The sequence below is a fragment of the Episyrphus balteatus genome, chromosome 2 (genome assembly GCF_945859705.1).
Source record: "Episyrphus balteatus chromosome 2, idEpiBalt1.1, whole genome shotgun sequence".
Lineage (NCBI taxonomy): Eukaryota > Metazoa > Arthropoda > Insecta > Diptera > Syrphidae > Episyrphus > Episyrphus balteatus.
Window position 1 is genome coordinate 31,278,727 of NC_079135.1, and position 23,886 is coordinate 31,302,612.

At 33.4% G+C, this 23,886-nt stretch overlaps 1 protein-coding gene across 2 annotated transcripts; it reads left to right on the plus strand.

Moving 5' to 3' along the window:
• Positions 1-7,213: 7,213 nt before the first annotated feature.
• Positions 7,214-22,598, plus strand: LOC129908927 (uncharacterized). Of its 2 annotated transcripts, XM_055985765.1 has the most exons (14): positions 7,214-7,838; positions 10,688-10,830; positions 10,898-11,392; positions 11,568-11,969; positions 12,057-13,597; positions 13,652-13,709; positions 13,749-14,000; positions 14,073-14,163; positions 18,704-18,816; positions 18,909-19,122; positions 19,326-19,527; positions 20,816-21,288; positions 21,353-22,035; positions 22,108-22,598. In XM_055985765.1, the coding sequence occupies exons 2-14, from the start codon at positions 10,705-10,707 to the stop codon at positions 22,300-22,302; spliced, it is 4,845 nt and encodes a 1,614-aa protein (XP_055841740.1). In that variant the 5' UTR covers positions 7,214-7,838; positions 10,688-10,704; the 3' UTR covers positions 22,303-22,598. The 2 variants fall into 2 exon arrangements, with proteins under 2 accessions (XP_055841740.1, XP_055841739.1); XM_055985764.1 differs by having other exon boundaries at positions 13,652-14,000.
• Positions 22,599-23,886: the final 1,288 nt, after the last annotated feature.

The following is a 23,886-nucleotide window of genomic DNA, read 5'->3' on the forward strand; positions in this document are numbered from 1 at the left end:
CACGACAAATGAGTCAACAAAAGTTCTGTTTGTTTTGGAAAATTAGAGACAACAAACAGGAATGAGAATATCTAGGATGCCATTTTGAGAAAGTATTTTTCTTTTGTCAGGAAAGTGCAATATACTTTTATAAGCTACTCCTATTTTGGGCTATTGGGCTTTTAAGCCAAACGTCAGTGTCGAAGAAAAAAAAGCAAAGCAGAAAAAAAAACTTTTGACATTTTATTTCTGAGGAAAAGTGTATATGCTTGTGCATGCATGTGTTTATGTTTTATGCATGTATGCGTTTGTTTTCCTCAGAATTGATTAGATTGTTTGTTTTTTTTTTTTGTATTTCTTTAATAAACAGTTATGATAGAAAGGAAAAAGACAAAGACAGATTGCTTAAAAGTCCAATAAGGTATAACTACAAGGGCCACTTTTTGCAAAAAGTCAAAAAGTGAAAATTTTCAAACTCATTTTGTGACAGTTTTTCCGACCACAAAATTAAAAGTAAAGGCTTAACTACATTCAACTTCAAAAAGTACAAAAGTGAAAAAATGTTTTGTCTTTCACCAACACACTGCAAAATTCTATCTTTCATCTCAGAAAAACAAAAGTGAAAGTTAAAACATTTTTAACTTTTACTTTTTCACTTTTTGAAAACACCAACACATGCAAACCAACAACTTAAGAACATGATTGCTAGATGGCGTTGCAAAGGATAATTTTCAATGAACATGCCTTTTTTTGACAAATGATTTTTTGTAAACAAAAAAATGTTTAGCAAAAATTTATAAATTCCAAACAAATTGCCTTGCAACATAACTTGATACAATCGGTATAGTACCTACAATAAATGAAACCCAAAACTCATGTTTCTAATTTAAAATTTTTCTTTGGCCAAAAAAGGATACATAATAATTGCTCATTTCACTTTACTTTCTTTTTTGTTTCGTTGCTTTTCCACCGACTGAGAAGACGGTATAAAGCTCGATGGTAACCTCCAAAAAGAAAATTCTCGGGCACCGCAACATCACCACCAATCACAATCTCCTACTCAAATAATAGAATCTATCCTTAAAGCCTATCATACTGGACCACACCATCACCCAGCACATGGTGTTTATTTCCAATATTTATGTTTGCATGAAGAGCGCAATAACAAAATCCTATTAAAGTTGGAAAACACCATGTCGTGATGCTTCTCGGAAAAGCGGGGACTCTTTGGTTTGGTTGTTGTTTTCTTTCCCAGCGGGCGGCGATGAGCTAGATGAACAACGAAAATGAATGCACACAGTTGAATGATGAAGTTTCTTTATGCCCACATTTTTAAAAGAAATTATAAAATAAAAATAATGAAATCTTAAGAAATGAAACGGGGCGACTTTCCATTAGGGTCGCACGCAAAGAGTTGTGATTTTATTTTTTACAGTGAGCTTAGGGTCTCAATAGAATACCTTTAAAATATTAAGGTTAGGAAACACCCCTAAGTATGATTAAAAAATAAATATTTAAATTTTTCATACAAAATGTATGAAAATGACGACCAAGAAGAATTTGAAGTTTGAGGCGTATAAAAGTTGAGATGCGTATGGGGGGGCATGCTGCCCCCCTGCAACCCCCCTGCTTGGGCTCACTATAGGATTTGAGGTGGGGACAAGTTTGGGTATGTAAAAAGAACTTCAAAAAAAATTTTTTTTTCTTCGCGGTCGTCATTTGCATGCATTTGTATGAAAAAATGAACTTTAAAAAATTAATTAAAAATATAAATACACGTTTCCTAACTTTAAAATTGTTATTTTTATTACTTTTAGTCATTAATCTTTCACATAAAATTATTCGCGTATTAAAATTCGTGCGACCCTAAAGGAAAGTTGAGCCAATGAAACAAAAATTGTTAGTACTCACAACTCACAAGACAAAAACAAATAACTGCACAATTTTTTTTTTTCACAAATGACAGATAATCTTAAAGTTTTAAACACAATTTTGATACTCATTTTCGTATGAAGATGTCGCTAGTAGTATGTGTGTATTTTTCACTTTTTCACTTTTTGAAATCAAAAAGTGAATGTAGTTAAGCCTTAATGATGCAGAAAGCTTATTTTTCGGTTTAAAAAAGAATTCTTGTAGTTTTTTCCAAAAACAAATAGCACTACCCGACTAACAATTTTGCTTCTATAAGGCTTTACAGGTATAGTTTCTTGTGTAAAGCTTTAGAGAATCAAAATTGTTTGTAGGATAGAAAGAAATAAAAAAAATTTAGTTTTGTAAATTTCCCACTTTTTCACTTTTTAGGTCATTATAGTTATGGCTAAAAGCCTGGTACGCTGCTCGCGCTAAATTTTAGCTCCCATACAAATTATCGAAACATGTTATGTGAGCTAAAATGGATCCCATACAAATCGATAACTTTGTATGGGAATTTTATCTCGGCTAAAATTTAGCGCGAACAGCGTACCAGGCTATAGAGACCAAAATTATTAAAAAATTATTTCAATTCGTTTGCCAGCTCATTTTCTGTTTTATTTTCACTACGCAGATTGCGTTTTATTTTAGCTTACATTTTGTTTGTTTGTTTTTTTAATCTTTTTTTTCGTGCGAATTGTCACTTTGTCACTGACAAAAAATGGGTGCGTTTACGTACGCACAGATACCCTATCCAAGATACCTTAGTATCCGATACGTTTGTGAACACGAATCAGCTGTTCTTCAAATCTCCCATAAGTGCCGGGCTACACGGTGATTTTTCAATCGCCTAACCAGTTAGGTTGTAGGCAGTTAGGTTTTAGGATACCTTTGTCTGCTTCTACATGAAGACGCAAGGCGCAGAAACTATCTTCGAATTTCCTTTGTTTGTTCTCGTTTTCGTATATATTTTTATTTGAAAAAAAAGCACCAAAATATACAAAAAACAACATCAGGGGACTCTATGTGCAACGAAAACATTTAAATAAATTTATAAAAGTTACTATACACCCAAATAGTATACATCCGACGAAGCGAACTCTGCCACCGACGAAATCAATTAAAGCAAAACAGCAAAAAAAAAAGAACAAGATCAAAGAGAAACGTCAAAAAGAGTCTCAAAATTTTCGACCGGAGACTCACAGGGTAAAAAATCTTCCATCCCTCTTTTTCGAACTTTCTTTCTCCCTTACTCTTCATTGAATCTTGACTTTAACGTCTTCGTGTAGAAGCAGACTTTGGACTTTTTTGCTTGTCAACACATGTTTACGATCAGCTGAGATTTTATATGGGATTACAACAACACAAAGGTATTCGGATACCCTTGGATCGGTACGTGAACGTACCCAATGTACAACAGAGGAAACGAAAATGTGTTTTTTTTTTAACTAGAGCTGGGCACATAACTCCCATGAAATCCTTGAATACATTTTTGCTCAGTAAAATTTTGGAGGGATTTTTGTATGGCAGTTAAAATATAAGCCTGGTACTCTGCTGATGCGAAACGAAAAATTTTCAAGTCTACAAAGTCGACAACGAAAATGCTAACGAAAAAATATCTTCGAGTATTCTGTCAAAGTCAAAATAAAAAAATTCAAAATTAATTTAAAATCAAGAAAAACAAAATTTTAAACACAAGAAATAAATGAACTAAAAGTAAAAAAAAAATTAAATAAAGTTAACTTTGGTTGTTGTATTTGTTTTTTTTTTAGATTTTGTTAGAAAGTTTCAACTTTGATTTGAGTAACGATTGTTACATTTTGTTGATCTGTCAGAACAAAATTTTTTGAGATCAATTTTATGAATAAAACAAGAAAGAATTAATTTGGTACTGAAATAATTCTTTTAAATTAAATTCTAAGGGCCAGTTGGACAAATATTTAATCCGTGGTTCAGAAACTTTTATCTTCTGAATTCGGTGGCTAAATTGATTTTTACCAAGCAAATTGAAACAAAAATATGCATTAAATAATTTCATATATGAAAACAAACAAAAAATTCTCTTCTGACATCTTCCCCTCTCTTCACCATTTAGTTGTGTTTGGCAGATTAAAGGCTTAACTACATTGGCTCAAAAAGTGAAAAAGTACAAAAGTGAAAATTTTCAAACCTATTTTTGTATAGTTTTTTGGGCTGGAAAAGTAACACAAATGATGCAGAAAGCTTATTTTATGGTCTAAAAGACAATTTGTATACTCTTTTTCACAAAACAGTTGCGCCAGTCAGAAAAAAAATATTTTCACTTTTGTACTTTTTCAAAAAGTGGTGCCTTAACATTGAAACTCAAGTCCAGAAGGTGAGTTAGAAAAGGTTAGAAAATGTAACTATTTGACACTTCAACATTGCATTTAAGAACGATGTAGTGACGTCACAATGTTACATTTCGTAACTTTTTTCTCATTTAAGCCTAGTACGCTGCTGAAGCGAAAAGAAATATTCCATACAAAATTTCGTTAACGAAATCCTGAATGGAAAATTTCGTTTTGCTTTTCGTTTTTCAGTACGCAGCTCTAGCGAAAAATTGGAGAGTTTTCAATCATTTGTCGCTTACTTTTTACTGTCCTGTGCATTTTTCTTGACTCAAAGAGCAGTGTTGACGGTTTTTTCACTTTTAATTCATTTATTTCTTGCTTTAAAAATTATTTTCTGTTGATTTTTCTTGATTCTAAATTAATTTTGAATTTTTTTATTTTGACTTTGACAGAATACACGATGATATTAGGTGTGTTTTTTATTACCACCGGGCTTAACTGGACAAAAAAAACTCCTCGGGGCTCAAGCCTGGTACGCTGCTCGCGCTAAATTTTAGCTGAGATAAAATTCCCATACAAGTTATCGATAACTTGTATGGGATCCATTTTATCTCGGCTAAAAATTTTCGATAATTTGTATGGGAGCTAAAATTTAGCGCGAGCAGCGTACCAGGCTTTAGCGAGAAAAATTGGCAGCACTGCATATTAAATGTTCCGAAATCAGCTGACACAAAAAAAATATAAAGTTGTTATATTTTTCGCTTTTGGGGTTTATTGTGTGTTTTTGAAAAAAAAAGTTTAACTAACTATTAAAGCCTGGTACGCTGCTCGCGCTAAATTTTAGCTGAGATAAAATTCCCATACAAGTTATCGATAATTTGTATGGGATCCATTTTAGCTCAGATAAAAATTTTCGATAATTTGTATGGGAGCTAAAATTTAGCGCGAGCAGCGTACCAGGCTTAAATAAATATTTAAAATAATAATTGTCATTCCAAACATTATTTTGATGTTTTTAAACAAATTCTAAACAATTTACGAACAAGTTGATTTGGTAGCACAGATTTAAATCTGTTGAAAAAGTTAAGCCCAGAGAATTCTCTGGGCTAAACAACTAAGCCCAAGGGGCTTAAGTGTTGTTGTATTTAACATGTAAATTGCTAAGCCTCGACTGTGTTTTTTTTGTCCAGTTAAGACCGGTGGTAATAAAAAACACACCTATTTTTTCGTTAAGCCTGGTACGCTGCTCGCGCTAAATTTTAGCTCCCATACAAATTATCGAAAATTTTTAGCCGAGATAAAATGGATCCCATACAAGTTATCGATAACTTGTATGGGAATTTTATCTCAGCTAAAATTTAGCGCGAGCAGCGTACCAGGCTTTAGCATTTCCGTTGTCGACTTTGGAGACTTGAAAATATTTCGTTTCGCATCAGCAGCGTACTAGGCTTTAAGGCTTAAAGCCTGGTACGCTGCTCGCGCTAAATTTTAGCTCCCATACAAATTATCGAAAATTTTTAGCCGAGATAAAATGGATCCCATACAAGTTATCGATAACTTGTATGGGAATTTTATCTCGGCTAAAATTTAGTGCGAGCAGCGTACCAGGCTTAACTACATACACCACTTTTTGAAAAAGTACAAAAGTGAAAATATTTTTGTTCTGGCTAGCGCAATTGTTTTGTGAATTGTTTTTTAGACCAAAAAATAAGCTTTCTGCATCATTTGTTTTAATTTTCCAGCCCGGAAAACTATATAAAAATGCTTTTGAAAATTTTCACTTTTGTACTTTTTTACTTTTTGAGCCAATGTAGTTAAGACTTTAGAGCCGTTTTTTTTTAAATACATTTTTTATTTATAAAAATTTGTTAACATAAAAAAAAAATGGTATGCAATTTTGAAAAAAATAATTAATTTAATTTAATTTACACATAAAAACGAAATTTCAAAATTTTTCACCAACCCGTTTTCAAAAAATTGATTTAAAAAAAAAATTTTTAATATATTTTAAAAATCCAAAAATCTATTTTTTGAAAATTTTTCAAAATAATTACGTTTACTTAAACGATTTTGCAGAAAAATTTTCGTTGAAATCGAGTTCGTCTTGTACCTATGTGATATTCAGAAACCAAAAAAATGGTTCTATGGCAGGTACCGTTAATGAAGGAACAAAAAATATTTTTTTTTTAATTTCAAAAGATGGGGCTTGTTTTAACATTACACACAAAAATTTTAATCAAAATCGTTAGAGCGGTTTTTGAAAAAAAAAATAAACTTTTCTATTTCCGTTATATGGCAGGTGCCGTTAGTTTTGGTCCTAAAAAAAATTAAATTTCTCCTCTAGAGGAAAATCATCCAAAACTGTTAACTACCAAGTTTGAAGAAAACCGCTCCAGTAGTTTAGGTTTTAGCTCGGAGTTACATACAGACAGACAGAATTATAGGATCCACTTTTTTGGCATTCTCCATCATTTACCTATTTCATGTCTGATTGTTATCTCGAGTTCGATTTTTTTTTTAGCCCTAAACTTGCCCTACAAAAAAATCAGAAAATAAGTTTTAAAACAAAAACAAAAAAAGTTAAATTTCGTTCAAGATTTTGTTGTGGAAAATTTTGTTTCGCTTCAGCTGCGTACTAGACTTAAGCAGGTTCGACTGTATAGCCCTACGTTTCTTTATCTCTGATAATTTCTTTTTCTAATATTTTTTGACTCTGGTGCTATGGAATTTTTATCTCTAAAAATGTTTGCTAAATTCCAAATCTCGAATAAGTAAAATCACCCCTGAGGTTATTGGTAAAATTTGTACATAACCACTCCAACCCTGATTCCCAACAAAAAATCACCTGTTTATAATATTTACTAAACAAAACCCATACATTTAAATAAATAAATTATCTTTGTATGCATTTACCTATATACTTCCCTTATATACAAAAGAAATCAGCTGTTCCATACAAATTAATAAATCACCCATCAATTCTCAACATCTGGCAATACCATCAGTTAACTTGTATACAAATCGGAAGTTTAACACGACTGCCTACTACGTCCCCCGATAAGGGCTTCTAATTCGCGGTTAACTTAATAAAAAATTTATAACTATGTTTTGGTTAAGTGAATTAATACAAGTTAAATTGAAAATGTTAAAAAACATCTTGTGGAATATAAAAGTGTTGAGAAAAAATCAAAAAACCATTTCTATCCCATGGAAATATAAAATTCTCCGAGAGTGGTCCCACTCAACAATTTCTGTTATTTAAACATGATTTAAGTGGTACCACAAAATTTTCTATGCCTATTTACTGCTGCCGGGGTTGTCAAAACGTCATTTTCGTGATCTTCGAAAATTAAAAATGGCGTCGAGTTGTTTATTTGCGAAAAAGTGAACGGTAATACCGCATCTGCATCAGCAACAATGCGCAGTTGTCCTGCTTGCTCTCAGACAGTGCTTCTGTCAAATAAAAAAAAACGAAAAACCAGAGAAAATCCACGCCATATTTTATTTCCCACAAGCAGAATAATTTTTTTGTTAACCAAATGAAAGTGCTTGATTTTTTAAAGTGTTTTAATCATTTAATAGTTAATCAATTCATTTGGTAGCAAAATAAAAGGTTCTTAGTTTTTTGAAAGTGTGGTAAGTAGATGTTTTATTAGCCACAATTTATGTAATGAAAACGCCAAGAAAAAAAAAAATCTAGCTGATTGCGGCCATAATGGGAGCTCCTCCGTTTGCTTGACAATTTTTCATGTAAAGAAAGTGCAGCTATAGCTAAATTATAATCGTTTAAGAAAAAACATTTTTTTGTGTTTTTAACTTAAAAAAAAAACATTAAAAAATATTGTTAATTTGGATAGTAAATTATCTTATTTGGTTTGGTTTCCATTTTTTGTATAGATTTTTTTGATGAGAAAAAAGTATTTGGCATTAAATAGCAATGCTATGCCGAGTGTCTTGTTGTGTACCTGCATAACATAGCTATGCGAAAACTATTAATTTTGATATTTTATCATGACAAGTAGTTTTGAGTTCATATTCTTTTTTATTTTTTTACACCGAAGTCTGAACCAAAGACAAATTATTAATATTTATTTATTCTTGTTTTAATATAATTTTAAGCTGGGTAAATATGTATGTAGTCATATAAATTAGTGTCTTTATTCTGTATATAGTTACACATATTGTTGATTGGAATCCTCCGTTGCAATACTCTTTATTTCTATCACAGAGTGCACCTACCACCTACTTCTGGTTTCTCGGACGTTTTGAAAAGGTCATAATCAAATTGATCTTTTTTACTGAATTGATTATTTTAATTTTACAAATCGCTCAGAAGTTTATTTCTTAGCTTTAAAAACTGACTGAAAAGGAGCACTGGATTTGTTTTATAAACTAACTTTTACATACAAAAATCGATCGATACTAAATTTAAAACTCGTTATTAAATGAGCGAAATATAGTTTGTTGTTCTTTTCTGTAAATTTTGTTTGCTTTCAAAAGCTATTAAACGACTGCAAAAACCTTTTTGAACTGACATGATAACTTGTAAGTTTTTCGTTCATAATGATTCCTAAAAATAAGAAAAACAGTGAGGTATGCAGTATGCATAAGGGCTTGTTTGTTCACACTCGATTATCTTTTAATCAAGTCAATCGAGTGTGAACATATTGGCACTAACTTTGGCTCATGTTTCAAAGTAATTTTTTTCGATTCACATAACTAATTGCTTTAATTTTATTTTTGTCGACTGTTTCTACACAATTATCAGGTTTTAACATAGGTTTATATAAATGACCATTTGTACCTCTATTGCCACTAGATTTATATTTTTCTTTTCTGAATTCACTCCCCAAATAAAAACTTTATTGTTTATTTAAGATCCTTGAGTTCATTTTACCTATTGGAAATTATTATGTATAATTAATGTAAGCGCCAAATAAAGTTATGAATTATGAAAAGCATATCTTTGCCGGGTACAAAGGTGTCAAGTCACAAAATTGAAATTTTTGAGTTTTGATGAAATAAGCTCTTTTTCTCTTTTATTTGGTATCAAAAACATAAATTTAGAGCAACTCTTTCCTATAAAAAATGTTCATACTTTAGCTCAACTTCAATCGCATTTTCTGGCAAACTATCATTTATGACTTAACCCCTTAGTACCCGGCGGCAAAGATATAATTGTATTTTTCCAACACCAAGAACGAATGAAATATAATCTTTTTATCTTGATCTTATCAACAATTGCTGAAGAAAACATCCACATCAAAGTTGTCTCCAATAAGTCTAAGAAAAAAAGATAACAAGGTTTTTCTGTAAACAAAATTATAGTACACTCCATGTCGCTTACGGTAATATGGCGGAAAGGACTCGTTATATTTGTTATCGTTTAATACAAGTTGTTTTGGCTAAACAAAAAAAATCAATAATATTTTGGCGGGATGAGTAGCTAAAGCCTAGTGCATGTAGTTACAACTTTCTTTTGTGCGAGGTGCGATGAAATTAGGCTAAGGGTCAAATTACTTCTGTAGAAGTTTTTTTGGTTAAGAAGAAACAATCCAACACCTTCTGAATTCATGTCCTGTTCTTTTCAGTAGACGTTAATTAAGTAGATGCAAATTATACTTAAAAATAAACTTTTAGAAGATATAAATGATGTAATTAACACAGACATCTTCAACCACCACGGCTTTATTTAAAGCTTCAAATCTTCAAATCTTTCTCATTTTTACTTTTGATTTCTTTCTTGAAATTTAAAATCCACGTACTTGTTTACTGTACTTCGGGTGGTTCAGCTCCCGTCCATAATTAGTCTTCAACCTTCTTTTGGACAACACGAATGTGGGACGTATTACCTATATTAGTATTCAATATTTCAAAACCAATAACCATCAGTATCTCCCCTTTAATCTCGTTTTAAATTAAAGAAAAAACATCATGATTCAAGTCTTTTACCTCTTTCCACTTATGGAGGGAAGTTTCATAAATCATTTTGTATTTATTTTCTGCGGCAACATACAGAATAATCAATATAATCAAAATTTTCTCATTCGTATGGGGTTTCTAAGAATACTTTTCTGCCAAACTGGTTGAGAATCTGATAAAAACCAAGTTAAAGAATTGTAGTGTCAGAGAACTAACTTTTTATCCCTATTTGTACTCATCTGCACTACTCCAATTTTTCCACTTCCTTGCCTCGCGTCTAGTTGAAGTGTAGCAAATTGCTCCTTGTTTTATGTACCACACTGCTTCATATTATTGAAAGTTATGAGAAAAGGAATGCATAGTCAACCTGTGTGAAAATCTTTCGGATTGATACAAAAATTACCAGTAGGTTCATGACTGCAAAATGCTTTAAACGACGTTAACGTTTTAAAACTTATTTTAATGATGGCAAAAAAAATCTTAACCCTAAAAAAATCTATTTTAAACATTAAACTATCGAAACTAATCCTAACTACAACACTTTTTAAACGCCTCCAATGTAGCTCCTCTGGCAGCAAACATGACCCAGTACTTTCAAATTGTACAAAACATCGATGAGTTAAAGCGTTTGTATCCGGACTTGAATATGGAAAGCATGCAAGTAGTTCAGGTTACAGATGATGCTAACACCCAGTCGCGTCCTCAGGTAAGGAGTATATTTTAGTAGAAAAAAAAAACCTAAATCTTCAGACTAAGAGTTTGAAATAAAGTAGCTTCTTCTTGACGATTCCATTATTTTAAATGATGGGCAACAGGTTGTTTATCAAACTGGAAATCAGACTGCACAGCAGCAACCACAGCAACAACAGACAACACAGTACATTCTGCAGGATGAATCGGTTCACCATCAACAACAGCATCAACAGCAACAACAACAGCAGCAACAACAACAACAACATCCCCAGCAGCATGTCTACCAACAGGTTCAACAGGAACAGCGTCATCAAATCCAACAGCAACATCATCAAACCCATCAACCCCAACAACAACAGCAACAAATGTACTACACTTCAGAAATGCATCCGAGTCCTACAGTTGTCCAGCATACGGCACCTCAACAACAGCAACAACATCAGCAACCGCAGGTCCAACAACAACAGCACCAACATGCGCAATCCCAGCAGACACACTCAGCCGGACAATCAACTCAGCAGATTCTTTATCGTATGCCGGTTACCCAGCAACAAACAAACCAACAAACTCAACAGGTACTTAAAAAAAAAAAAAAACTTACAAATGGTGCTGGTCTGCTATTTTTATCTGTAGAATAGACAATATTTGTATTACAATAACTCTCTATAGATCTAAACTATGTGTTGATGATGTTATTTATGTAACTGTATGTTCTTGTCTTTCATTCTTTTTGTTTTTGGAATCTATCAGCTCCTAAATAATACTCATGTCATTGTGCAACAATCCCAACCACAGGTGCTTATACAAACATCGCCCCAAACAATTCATCAGCCCGAAATGATTATGCGCCAACAGAGAATCCTCTTTAATCCAAGTCGCACTGTAATGTATACCCACCAGCCTACACAGGCACAAACGCAGATACAGCAGCAGCAACAGGATCAACAGCAGCATATAATGCAAACTCAAGAATCTGTTCATCAGCAGCACACAAACACTGTTGCTAACCAACAGCAACATGTTCAAATGCAACAACCACGGCTAGTTCCTCATCCAAGGCCAATCGTTTCGGCTACTCAACAACCATCGCAGAATGTTATCTTCCATCAGGTTCCATCTGGACAGAATGTTACAATTCAACAGCCACAAGGGGTAAGTAATTTACTTCCACAGGATGTCATGAAAATGAATGTGAGGTACAGAAAAAATATTAATATGATTCTTGGTATTATTTTACAGGTTATTTCATCTCAGCTAAGAGGTACGATTCGGGCAAAAATTCCAAGAGGAGCTACGACTGCTCGTGGGATAGGACCACGGGCTGCCACTCCAATGGGAACAAGTTCCATCGATACCATAAAAACTCCCAAAGCTCGAGGGAACGCTTCAGGCGCCCAGCGTGGCAACCGAGGTGGTCGTACAGTACGTGGGCGTGGTGCTGCCACAACTCAACGAAGTGTATCCGTCTCATCGGGCCAATTATCAGCTGTAACTTCAAATTCTTCCAATACAATGGGCACACCCTCAAAACAATTGAATCAAAATATGCAACAGCAACAAACATCAACATATAAACTCCAATCATGCGATTTCATGGATACATCGCAAAAATATACCCCAAACGTAGGGGCAACAAACACTCCAATGCTCTCAACAACAGGAACATCAACTTATAGTGGACCAGCTCTGAAATTCCGTACAACTCCAAAGGTTGCAACGGCCACAAGCGAAAGCCAAAATACTACATCGAACACAACAGGTAGTTACCAATCTAACAATTTAGATTTGGAAGATAGCATTCAAGCAGTGGTTGTTAAAAAGAATCAAGAACAACCACAACCAGTCAGCAATACTGGTCCCCAAATAGCAACAACCCTTACCACTTACTACACCGAGAATGAAAGTGATGATTCTCGTTTTATTAAAACCCAAAACGGAACTTGTATGACTTTGAGCGAGTATAAAAAGCGAAATCCTACAACTCTGAAAATCGTACAAGGGCAACGAAATCAACCACAAGCAGCCAATCCAACAAGTGTAGCACAGAAAATACAGTTGACGAATGCTGGCCAATCGGCAACGACAGCTCTAACTGGGGTTGCCCGGATTGCTATTCAACCGAAAACTGGGCCCAATAACGCTCAAGCTCCAGAGCAAACAATGACTTTATCAAGTGTGCAACGAACTTCGCACAACAACTATGAGATACAAACTCAACATGTTATTCAAAACCGTAGTATTCAGCAAATTCAAAACTATTCCGAAAAAGATAGAAATAGTGCGAAGATGTTGGTTATTTTAGCTTCCGGCGAACAGCGTCTGATCACATTCACATTGCCCCGTGAATCTTGTACTGTTCAGGATTTGCTTGAGCAAGTTGGTGTACCATTCGATGATAAGACAACCATTCAGTGTGTAGAGAGTCCTGGCGCCAATATTGACTTTGTTGTAACTGTTGGCTTTTCAGTTCAGGAATCAGCTAGCGAACTTATTTCGAAAGCAGAAGAAAGTATCCAAATGAGTCGCCAACAAGAGTCGGCTGCTTCTGCTGCTCTGCAAGCTCCACAACAAGTTTTAAACACCGTTCAACGTCCTTTACAAGGAGTTGCAACTACTAGTACTTCAGCTGCCCAGGGTGTTGCTGCTACAACATCCACTGATGATGCCAGCAAGGATGCCAATAAATCAGGTGACGAAGTCCAAAGAAAAGTTATTCAAGGATTCCTCGCCGTGTGCCAGTATTGTGGTTTTTGTGGATATGATCATGCTAAGTGTGAACGGTAAGTTTGTGTGAAACTTTTTCAAATGCTAAATCTCATTATATATTCTTATAGTTGCAAAAGAGTATTTGTTGAAGATCCAAAGCGAATGCCATGTCAGAAGAATGCTGCAGCAGCAGCTAGTGCTGCCGCCGCTGCAGCAAGTGCCGCTGCAGCAGCTGCAAATGCAGCCAAAGCAGAAGAGGAAAAGAAACGAGCTGCTCCTCCAGATATTTTGAATCGTTCCCAAACAAAAGCACTAGCCGCTTTATCTGCTGGATCAGGCCGTGGTGGAAGAAATTCAGCCTCATCAAGGGGACGCACTCGGTCCGGTCGGAAACCAGCCGAAATTGAACCGGTTATATTGACTTTAAGCAGTGACGATGAAGGAGATGATGAGCAATCCAATAAATCTGCACATAAGGTGAGTTTTTTATTAAAGAAAGTAATTCACTGTGAACTGAAAAAATAACATTATTTTAAAAATTTGTTCCAGGTTCCTGTTGTTAATACTGTTGCAGCTGCAGGTAAACCCTTTGCTTTTGAACCGGATGTATCTGCCGTTGATGAATCTCGAGTTTATGCAGGTAAGTGGAAAAAACGTAGCATTTGTTTAATTCTTATGGAAAAAATATATTATTGGCCTTCAAATGGGACTAACTTGACACTTTAAATACCATTATGACGTTGCATTTAAAGGTCAACAAATCTTAACTAAATGTGCACGGTATATATTTTTTACAAACAAAAAACGTATAGGTACCTATTTCCTATGATTTTTCTGCCCTTTTCAAAATTCTTGTCAAATAATTTGAATTTTAAACTTTCCCATATTTTATAATTTTTTGTCATAATGTTTCACAAAATAAGAGAATATTATTTAAATGCATATAATTTTTTGGGCTGGAGAACAGAATATGTTTGGAAAGGTAAGATATTTTTCATTTTTGTACATTACTCCGGGCACAATGGCGATTTATTATGCCAGAGGTCTGTGTTCAAAATCAGACTCAGGGATAATGCTTCTTGCGGGGCATTGGCAAAGCTGCCCAGAGTGTGTCATGAAAAAGTCAATTTCTGTTAATCCTAGTCCTCACAAATCGCTCAGGAATATCACAGTAATAAAATTTATATATGTAGCTCCTGTGTTGTCAAAATCATATAACACTACGCCTCCACTTACATAGGTACTTCCTTAAAATGTTAACATTCAGAAGCTCCTGTTTATAATATACAATGTACATAAATCCCATTCACTCATTGGCCAAAAGCGGTTTTATCTTATTCATAGACAAGTAAATCCATTTCTTAAGCCCTTTTGGTTTTCTCCAATTTAACTTATTTAAGAAATAAAAATTTATTTTTTTTTTTGTAAAAAAGTAGACATTAGTTAGCTTGCTAGATAATATTTAATACAGTTTATATTAAAAAAAATTTACTTTAGAAATTTTTTCGCTCATTTGTTGGTCGCTCTCATGTCCGCTCAATTTTAATAGAAGCTAAATTTTAGCTCTCATACTTTTGTATCCCTCCAAAATTTGGCTGAGTTTAAATTTATTCAAGAATTGCAGCCAAGTTGTTCACAGCTCCAACTAAATAAAATACACGACTGGGTCGCACGTACTTGCTCTAATGGTTATAGTTAAAAGAAAAATGTAAAAATTATTCAAAGTTGTTTTTTTTTTTTTAAGTACGAAAACACCAAATTAAATTCCAAACATAGTATGCCATTAGATTTCTTGCATGACAAAGAATTTTTGGATTTTTTTTAAATTGTAGAACCTTTTTTTTAATAGTTTTATAACAAAAATTTTCAAACATTTTTCAAAAAAAAAAAAAATTGGTACCATGCTCAAAAAAACAGTAACCCACAAAAAAAAAACAAATGGAGACAAACTTGATTTGTGTACTAGGCCTTTAACCTGCTAAGAACACATATCGCTCTAAATTTAAGCTCCCATTAAAAATTCTCTTAAAAATTTAGCCAATTTAAATTTTGTTCAAGAATTTCAGCCGAGTTGCGTGCAACTCCAGTTTCCAACTGTAAATTCTCTATGCGTCACAATTTAGCGCACTGAAATATGTAGGGAGAAACGGAGATAAATAACTAAAATTTTGCGCGATCTGGAGTGTCAGCACGTAACTTTGTAAAACTTGATGCAATCAAGCAGTGGTAGCTACTATTTTGGATCAAGCAATTTTTATTGAAAACTTCCGATTGAACCAAATTATATGCTACCTAAACTCGATACGTTCTAGACTTAAAACTAAAAACAGTGTGCATTTTGCAAGAGTTCAAAAGTAAAATTCATTTTTCCGCTGCGCAATTAACTTGTGATTTGTGAGAAAAATACAATTTTTTTTAACCAAAAACTAAGCTTTCTGCATCATTTTTTTTATGTTTTTCAGTCCGAAAATATTTTTGAAAATGTTAACTATGCAGATCGGGAAAAATTTTATTTTTCATACAAATTTTTTCTCGGGACAAATTTTGTCTTGAATATGTTTCCAAGCAGTACGCAGTTCACGCGCAAAATTTAAATATTTGGAGCCGCTGTAAAGAAAGTTTCCACTTAATTTTGCGCGGACAAATAATGCTCGAAGCATTATTCTCCTGGCAAAATTGTGACAAGAAAAAAAAATAAAACTAAATTGAAAAAAATTTAAACAAAATTAAAGGGGACTCTTTAATAAAATACTTGGAAAGTGAAGACGAAATATATAAAGCTCAGAATCAAAAAAAAAAAAAATACAATTTTATTTGAAAGATGAAAAAAATTTTATAAATTGAATTTACTTCAAAATTTTGCGCGGGATAAAATTTTTTTTGTAGAGATAAAAATTGTATAGATAAAATTTGTTTTTTTCCCGACTGAGTCTAGGCTAGGCTTACAGCCCTATTCTGCTATTCACGTGAATCACAGATCCGATTCAAACATTCGATTCACTTTAACTCTACCTTGCCATTCTGCTATCTATCAGGTAAACTGCATTATCATCCCTGTATTTGACGTCCACGTGAACGCCAACTTTATAAAAAATGGCGACGAAGTAGATTGAAAGGTAAAAAAAAATTCTGTTTGTGTTTGTTTATTTGCATCGAAAAAATAAAAACAACCGATTACATGGCAGTACGGCTTCCGTAGTAACAGGTCCACTGGTGATTTGATAGTTTATCTCACCGAGCAGTGGAACAAATCTTTACATCGTTACGGAGAAAGTAAGATTGTTGCACTTGATATTTCAAAGGCATTTGATAGAGTTTGGCATCAAGCTCTTCTTTCGAAAATGCGTGCTTTTGGCGTCGATGAGTCTCTTCTTCATTGGATTAGAAATTACCTTTCGAACCGTTCAATACAAGTCGTATTGGATGGATTCAAGTCTGAAACCCACAAAATAAATGCTGGTGTGTCACAGGGCTCCGTTTTGTCTCCGACTCTCTCATTTTTATAAATGATCTCCTGTCTGAAACTTCTAATCCACTCAACTGTTTTGCTGATGATAGTACCTGATTCTCGCCCAAGTTTTTCGGAAGTGGATCTTGAACGGCTAAATATGATAAGCTCATTAAATTCTGATCTTGATAGCATTGTCCAATGGGGAATAAGAAATCGCGTAGAATTTAATGCTTCTAAAACTCAATGCTGCTTACTATCATTAAAGCGGAACCTGTCTCCTATGCCACTATTCATGAGTGGTACTTGCATTGAGGAAACCGAAAAACTTTCCATCCTCGGTATGTGCATTACAAACCACCTCCTGTGGAATGAACACATATTTGACACCGCTAAATCCGCTGCGAAATGTTTAGGTTTTCTCCTAAGATGCAATTATTTATAAGGCGTATATTCGTCCAAAGCTTGAGTATAACTCCCACATCTGGACAGGTGCTCCAATAACCTCGTTGAGTTTCTTGGATAGAATACAAAATAGAGCTATAAAAATGATAGGTTATAGATCAATAACTGATAGAATTACGTCTCTTGAGCACCGTCGTAACGTATCATGTCTCACGTTGTTCTATCGTTATTTTTATAAGCAGTGCTCCGACGAAATAGCTAGTTGCATTCCTCCCCTGAAACAATTCAACCGTGATACTCGCGCTTCAAGGAATGCTCATCAGTTTACCCTAGAGTCCAACTTCGGACGTACCGTCAAATACAGAGATTCTTTCTTCAGCCGCACTACACGAATGTGGAACGCGTTACCCGCCTCTGTTTTCCCATCCCATTTCAAAACTCAGAACTTCAAAACTAATGCTCATCGGTATCTCCTATCAAACCCCTCCCTATTTTCCTAATGCTCGTACTGTGTTCACCATATTAAGGGTACGTTAATCCCTTTAGTGCGCGCTTATAAAAAAAAAAAAAAATATTTATAAATTTATGAAAAGTGGCATATTCCTTAATTTTAACGTTATACTTTTGTAGGCAATCTAGTAAAATTTATTTAGTCAGTTGCACAACATTGTACTTTTTGAACACATCCCATTCAAACAAATCGAAACGGGCGAACCAAATTAAACTCCATTGTATCTGGCAATGCTGCTTTCGAACTTCGAAATAATGTCAAATGAAACACACTGGTTAAACGTCAGAACGACAACATCAGTCTGTCTTTCATTTTCATGTGCATTATTTTCTTATCACGAATTAAGAATAAAGAAAATGTGTAAATTTCGGTGTTTAATTTAAACTAAATACATCAAATCAAATGCAATTAAGATACATAAACTAATTATTTATTGAGCAGTTATAATCAATATATAAAAATAATCTTATTTTCTAAGTAAAAAAAGTAATTTAACAACATGGGCGATCAACTTTCTGCTGGTATGGAAAATACTTATTTTTTCCTATGTCTATCTTTCTCTAGCTAAGGCCTTTTAAATGTAAAAGAATACCGTCTTCTCGGCTAACTCTCACGTTGTTTTCTGGTTATTATGTGAAGATGTAACTTTGCAAATTTTATTAAATTTTTATATCGAACTTGAACTCCTTCATCGATTAATGCAAACTCATTCGTTTTGGAGGAAAACAAAAAATAGTTTCCAATGAACCTACAATCAAAACCATAAACAAACAAAAAAGAACACCCTCATGACAACAAATTTACTTTTATTTACAGATTTTCGCCGTGAAAATGTGGCAGACTCTGAGAGCGCCATGGATAGTTTGTACACATCGTTTTCATGCAAACTCATTCGCATTGGAACCCACCGTTTTGAATCGAAAGATCCTGTAAGTTTTCATATCAAATTGACCTCTTGTATTTGCCAACGGACATTGAACTCACGACTTATGAATGATTTGTTGCTTTTTGTATTTTACAGGTAACTTTTACTAAAAAGGGAATTCGTATTTTTGCTCCAAACTGCAGCAATCTAACTGACATTGTTGCATTGGACATTTACAAAGAAGAAATTGTCAAGATTGTTGCATTTTTCTCAAAATCCTTTTCAGTGATGTTTATTTATACAATGCGCAAATGTGCCGAGTACATAAGAGAAAGTCTTGAGATGAAACCTAAAAATACTGCACTTGAAAGTAAGTTTGTAAAATTTTACTTGGAGCGTGTAGATGATTTTTCAAATGGCCAAATTGTTTGCAAGTTAGTTGCTTCTGTACTAACTAAATTGGGCCTTGCGGAAAATCTAACATGCGTGACAAACCTTGATAACTTGAATACCTTTCGAATTACCTATTTAACAAGTATTAAAAACGTTTTTTGTTTTTCCTTTTTTTTCTAGCTCCTTATTTTAATTCAGCGGAAAAGGGTGATACATATAATAAAATTATTCTACAAATAGACACAATCTCTGAAGAATCTATAAACGTTATACGATCGATATATAAAAGTATTACATTGGAGGAAATTCAATTCCAAGACGCAAATGAGCTTTTACTTCGAGCTGCAGCTAAGGACAAATATGTTGTGAATGCCAATTCAAAGTAAGTTTGCTTTTTGACTTTAGTAATATGTAAATTGCAATTTTTAAAAACTTCATAAAAAACTAGACTAGTTATTTAAGTGATTAGGCCACTGTAGATGCTGGAAAAAAGGTTCTACCACCTTTTTTTTTCAATTTAAAAAAAAATTCTTCAAAACGAAAATTTTCCCCAACACTTAGGGCCATTTTTTTTCATTATTGCTCAACTTGAAGCAAACTCTCGAGTTTGCCAACTTGAGAGTTGACTTTAACTCGAGAGTTGAAACCAATTATTTTCTCAACTCTCCAGTTAAAGATCTAAAGTTGGCCAACTGCAAGTTTGAAATATATCCCTGGGATATTTATGAAATATGGAACAAAAACTGTCATTTATTTAATTTAAAATTTAAATCTGTCATATCGATAGCATATTTGTATTCTATTTTGTGTTTAATTTTTCGATTTTTGTTTGCTTTGGAATATTAATTCCTTAATATAATAACTGCCAACAAAATTTTGACAATCAGACAGTCAACGTGTTTGGTATATCTCATGTTCTTTTTTAAAAGAAAAGAAGGGGGAAGGGTATGTATCTACGACTCGACTAGTTAGTGATACGAGGATATAATCGTGTTATATTCACCCTTATTGCGATTAACAACTATCAATTAATAGTTGATAAAAGTTAAATTTCGATATTTTATTACTTAATTACTTAATTCACAGACGTTTTGAAAATAGAAAAAGTTGCTAACAGTTATTAATTAAAAAAGTATTGAAAAATTTCATTAAAAAGTTGAAAGGTTTTCCCATAAATAAGGTTTTAAAATACAAAATTTCAATATTTATCAATCAATTGATAGTTGAAAATCGCAATACGGGTAGTTGGTAACTTAGAACTTAGCTCAGTGCAATTTTGCACGTTTGCTAAGAATAAACAAAAATATTCGTTTGTGACTCTTCAACAACAAAAAATTACCAACAATAATAAATAAAAGCAACCGTTTATCGTTGTTTACAGTGTTAAACTTTTAATGAGCAAATTACTAATTTACCAATAAAATACAGCTAATGTTGGGTCTTGAGAACATTCGGACTGTGATCTAAAAATGTATTGTGTCTGTCCTTAAGAAGAGGAAGAAGAAAGTTATGGGTTACATTTTTGAAGGGAGCTTTCGTGAATATTTCAGGAAATTGAAATGAACTATATTAAAAAAAAAAAAATACTTTTCGCATCAAACTTTAAACATTCAAAAAGTGTGATGATAGCGTTTATATCATTAAACAAAACTATTTCCTTTTCTTTTCAGTGAAATTCGTCTCGATCCAAATGACATTCGACAAATTTTAATCTATCCACCAGGCAAAGGTGGCATCTCAATTAATACGGAAGATTACATGTGTCTAGCTACCGATCAATATCTAAACGATGTCATTATTGATTTCTATTTAAAATGGCTGCACAAAAATATTGTCCCCGAAAAGAATCGAGAACGAACTTATATATTTAGTAGTTTCTTTTATAAACGTCTGACAACAATGTCTACACGGCCGCGAGCACAAAATGCTAAGGATGTTAAACAAACTGCAGCTCAAAAACGTCATGCTCGTGTTGCTAATTGGACAAAGAATGTAAATTTATTTGACAAGGACTTTATTATAATACCCATAAATGAGCTATCGCATTGGTTTTTGGCAATTATTTGTTTCCCTATGCTTAAGGGGCCGGTAACATTTGATACAAATGAACCAATTATTCCACAACAAGTTACAAAAAAGAAAAGTAAGTGCTAGCTACGGATTAATTAGGTAAAAGAAATAATTTTTTTTTTTTTTTATTTTAATAGAAGGTTCTGAAAAGAAAGTGTCTCTTCAAATTGGCAATACAACTATAACTCCGCTTTCTAAAAGGGATGAAAGCATCTGCCTGGGGGAAGAAGATAGTGAACGTGATGAAGCTGAAGGTGATGATAGTGATTTAGCATCCGATGATAGTGATTATGAGGCACCCAGTGCTAACGGATCACAGCGTCAAGCAATAAAGCAGCCTGTCATTTTAATTTTTGACTCACTGGCGGGAGCTTCGCGAAGCCGAGTTGTTGCCACTTTGCGTGATTATCTCACCTGCGAATATCAAGCAAAGATCCAAGATAACCAAACACACGCCTTCACTAAACTCAATATGCCAGGCAACTGCGTAAAGGTGCCCCAACAGAATAACTTTACCGATTGTGGTCTCTACCTGCTGCAGTATGTGGAGCAATTCTTTACCGACCAAGTTCGCGATTATACAATTCCAATAAAGCAGCTGGTCAATTGGTTCGATACCATTGTTGTGACTAGAAAACGAGAAGAAATTTCTAACTTATTGGCTGATTTAATTCATGAGCACAATCCTAGTCAGTTGCCGTTGCCTAAAATTCCCTTTCCCACGCTGAACGGAGAGCTCATTGAAAGACCCGATGAAAGTTTTAGCGAAGACCAGGTGGAATTTGAAGAGGAGGATATGGAAGAGGATGGCTTGGAAGATGTAAGTTATATAACAAATGAATAAAAAAATAATTTAGTTTAATTTTCTATGTATTTCTCTTTCTTCAAAAAGGATGACACAGGTGAAACTCAATCATCGCCAGAGGAACCCACAAATCGAATTGAAAAAACCCCGTCGACCGGAAATAGCTCATTAACACTATCAGCACTGCCAACTCCTGGAAGAAAAATTGTACTAAAACGAAGTTTTCCCGGATTAAGTAACATAACAGTCAATGTGCGGAAAACTCCCAAGCTTGATCCATAAATTGGCATGTTATTATTATTATTATTCGTCTATTATAGTTATTATTATTATTTTTTTAACATAGGAGAAGATTGCAGAGCGATTCCTATTTAAATGTCTCTTTGCTGTCGTTGTAAATATTAAAAAAAAAAAACTATTGAATTATTAAGTAACAAAATATAAATGCTAAACAGATACGAATCTTTGCGATTATAAAAAACTATCCATACTTTACTTTTGTTTAGAGTTTTTGTTTTTTGGAGATACTCCAGTTTTTTATCCTACAAGATTAGAAATAAATTTAAACAAAATAACAATCAGTTGTGTTTTCATTTATTGTTAGTTCTGTTATTTGGAGTGTTGATATGTTTTTTCAGCAATAACCGGAAATGATTAAGGCATATCGATATATCCCGATCGGAAGAATTTTTCTTGTTAATCGGCTTTATAACGAATTCCATTTCTATGGAAAAAAAAAAATTTTCACACCTCAAAATTGATTCTCCCGTAGGCAAAATTTTTTTTCCGCTTCGCGTTTGGCTTGTGCAATTTAAATAGATTCTCATGTGAGCAAATTTTTTTTCGCTTCGCGTTTACCGAGTTATAAATTAAACATCTTTGGTGTGCGGTATTATCATACAATTGCCAAAACGGGATTTTTTCATTTAATGTTTTCAATGTTTATTCAAATGTTTTAAAAAGCTTTTGAATAATTGTGTATTTATGAATGTTGAAAATTGAAGTAAAACCAATTTTTGAAAGTTGGTCGTATTTCACTTGGACTAATTTCATGACACCAATTGAACATTTAATGAAGAAACTTTCGAAAATTGACGATTGTTCCAGTTTTGAATACTTATTAAAGTAATTTTCTAAAATTCACTCGAATTTAAAAGATATTTGATCACTTTTTTTTATAAATTTTTTGGAGAGATATTGCGAAAAAAATTAGAATGAGAACTCAGCTGCATAATGAATTTTTGCTTTCCTAATTGGTTATAAATTTTTAATCGATGGGCCAAAAGTCCACAGGAATTTTGTGTGAACTTTTGACCCACTTGGGTGGGTTGTAAGTCCATAATTGATTTATGGAGCTATGACCCACACAAGTGAGCCAATAGTCCATTATGGTATTTTGGCCTGTGGACTTTCGACCCTGCACCAGGAATTCAATCGATTCTTTCTTATATAAAACGGAGATACGTACGTAACTTTATCAAAAAAAAATGTGTTGAAATGCGAAGTTAGTGATTTAATACATATAAACTGAGAGCAAAATTTCATGTAACCAACTATTTATTTTTCTTGGCCATTTGCATCATTGTGCACCCGATAGTGATTTTCACGTGAAAAAAAGTTCACCCGTAATATTTTTGTTAGCCTACAATTATAAAGGCGTGGGGCTATCCTGAATAATTTTTTTTTTTTTCAAAAATGTGAAGGAAAGGATCATGAAAAGTTTTCTTTGGAGTTTATTGGTATTGGGAACAAATTTCCAAGGGAATTTGGTATCATTTCATAAAATATTATTCCCCGGTTATACATTCAGATGAAGATTCACGATCGCAAAATATATACCGAGGGGAAAAAAGTCCCATGGATATT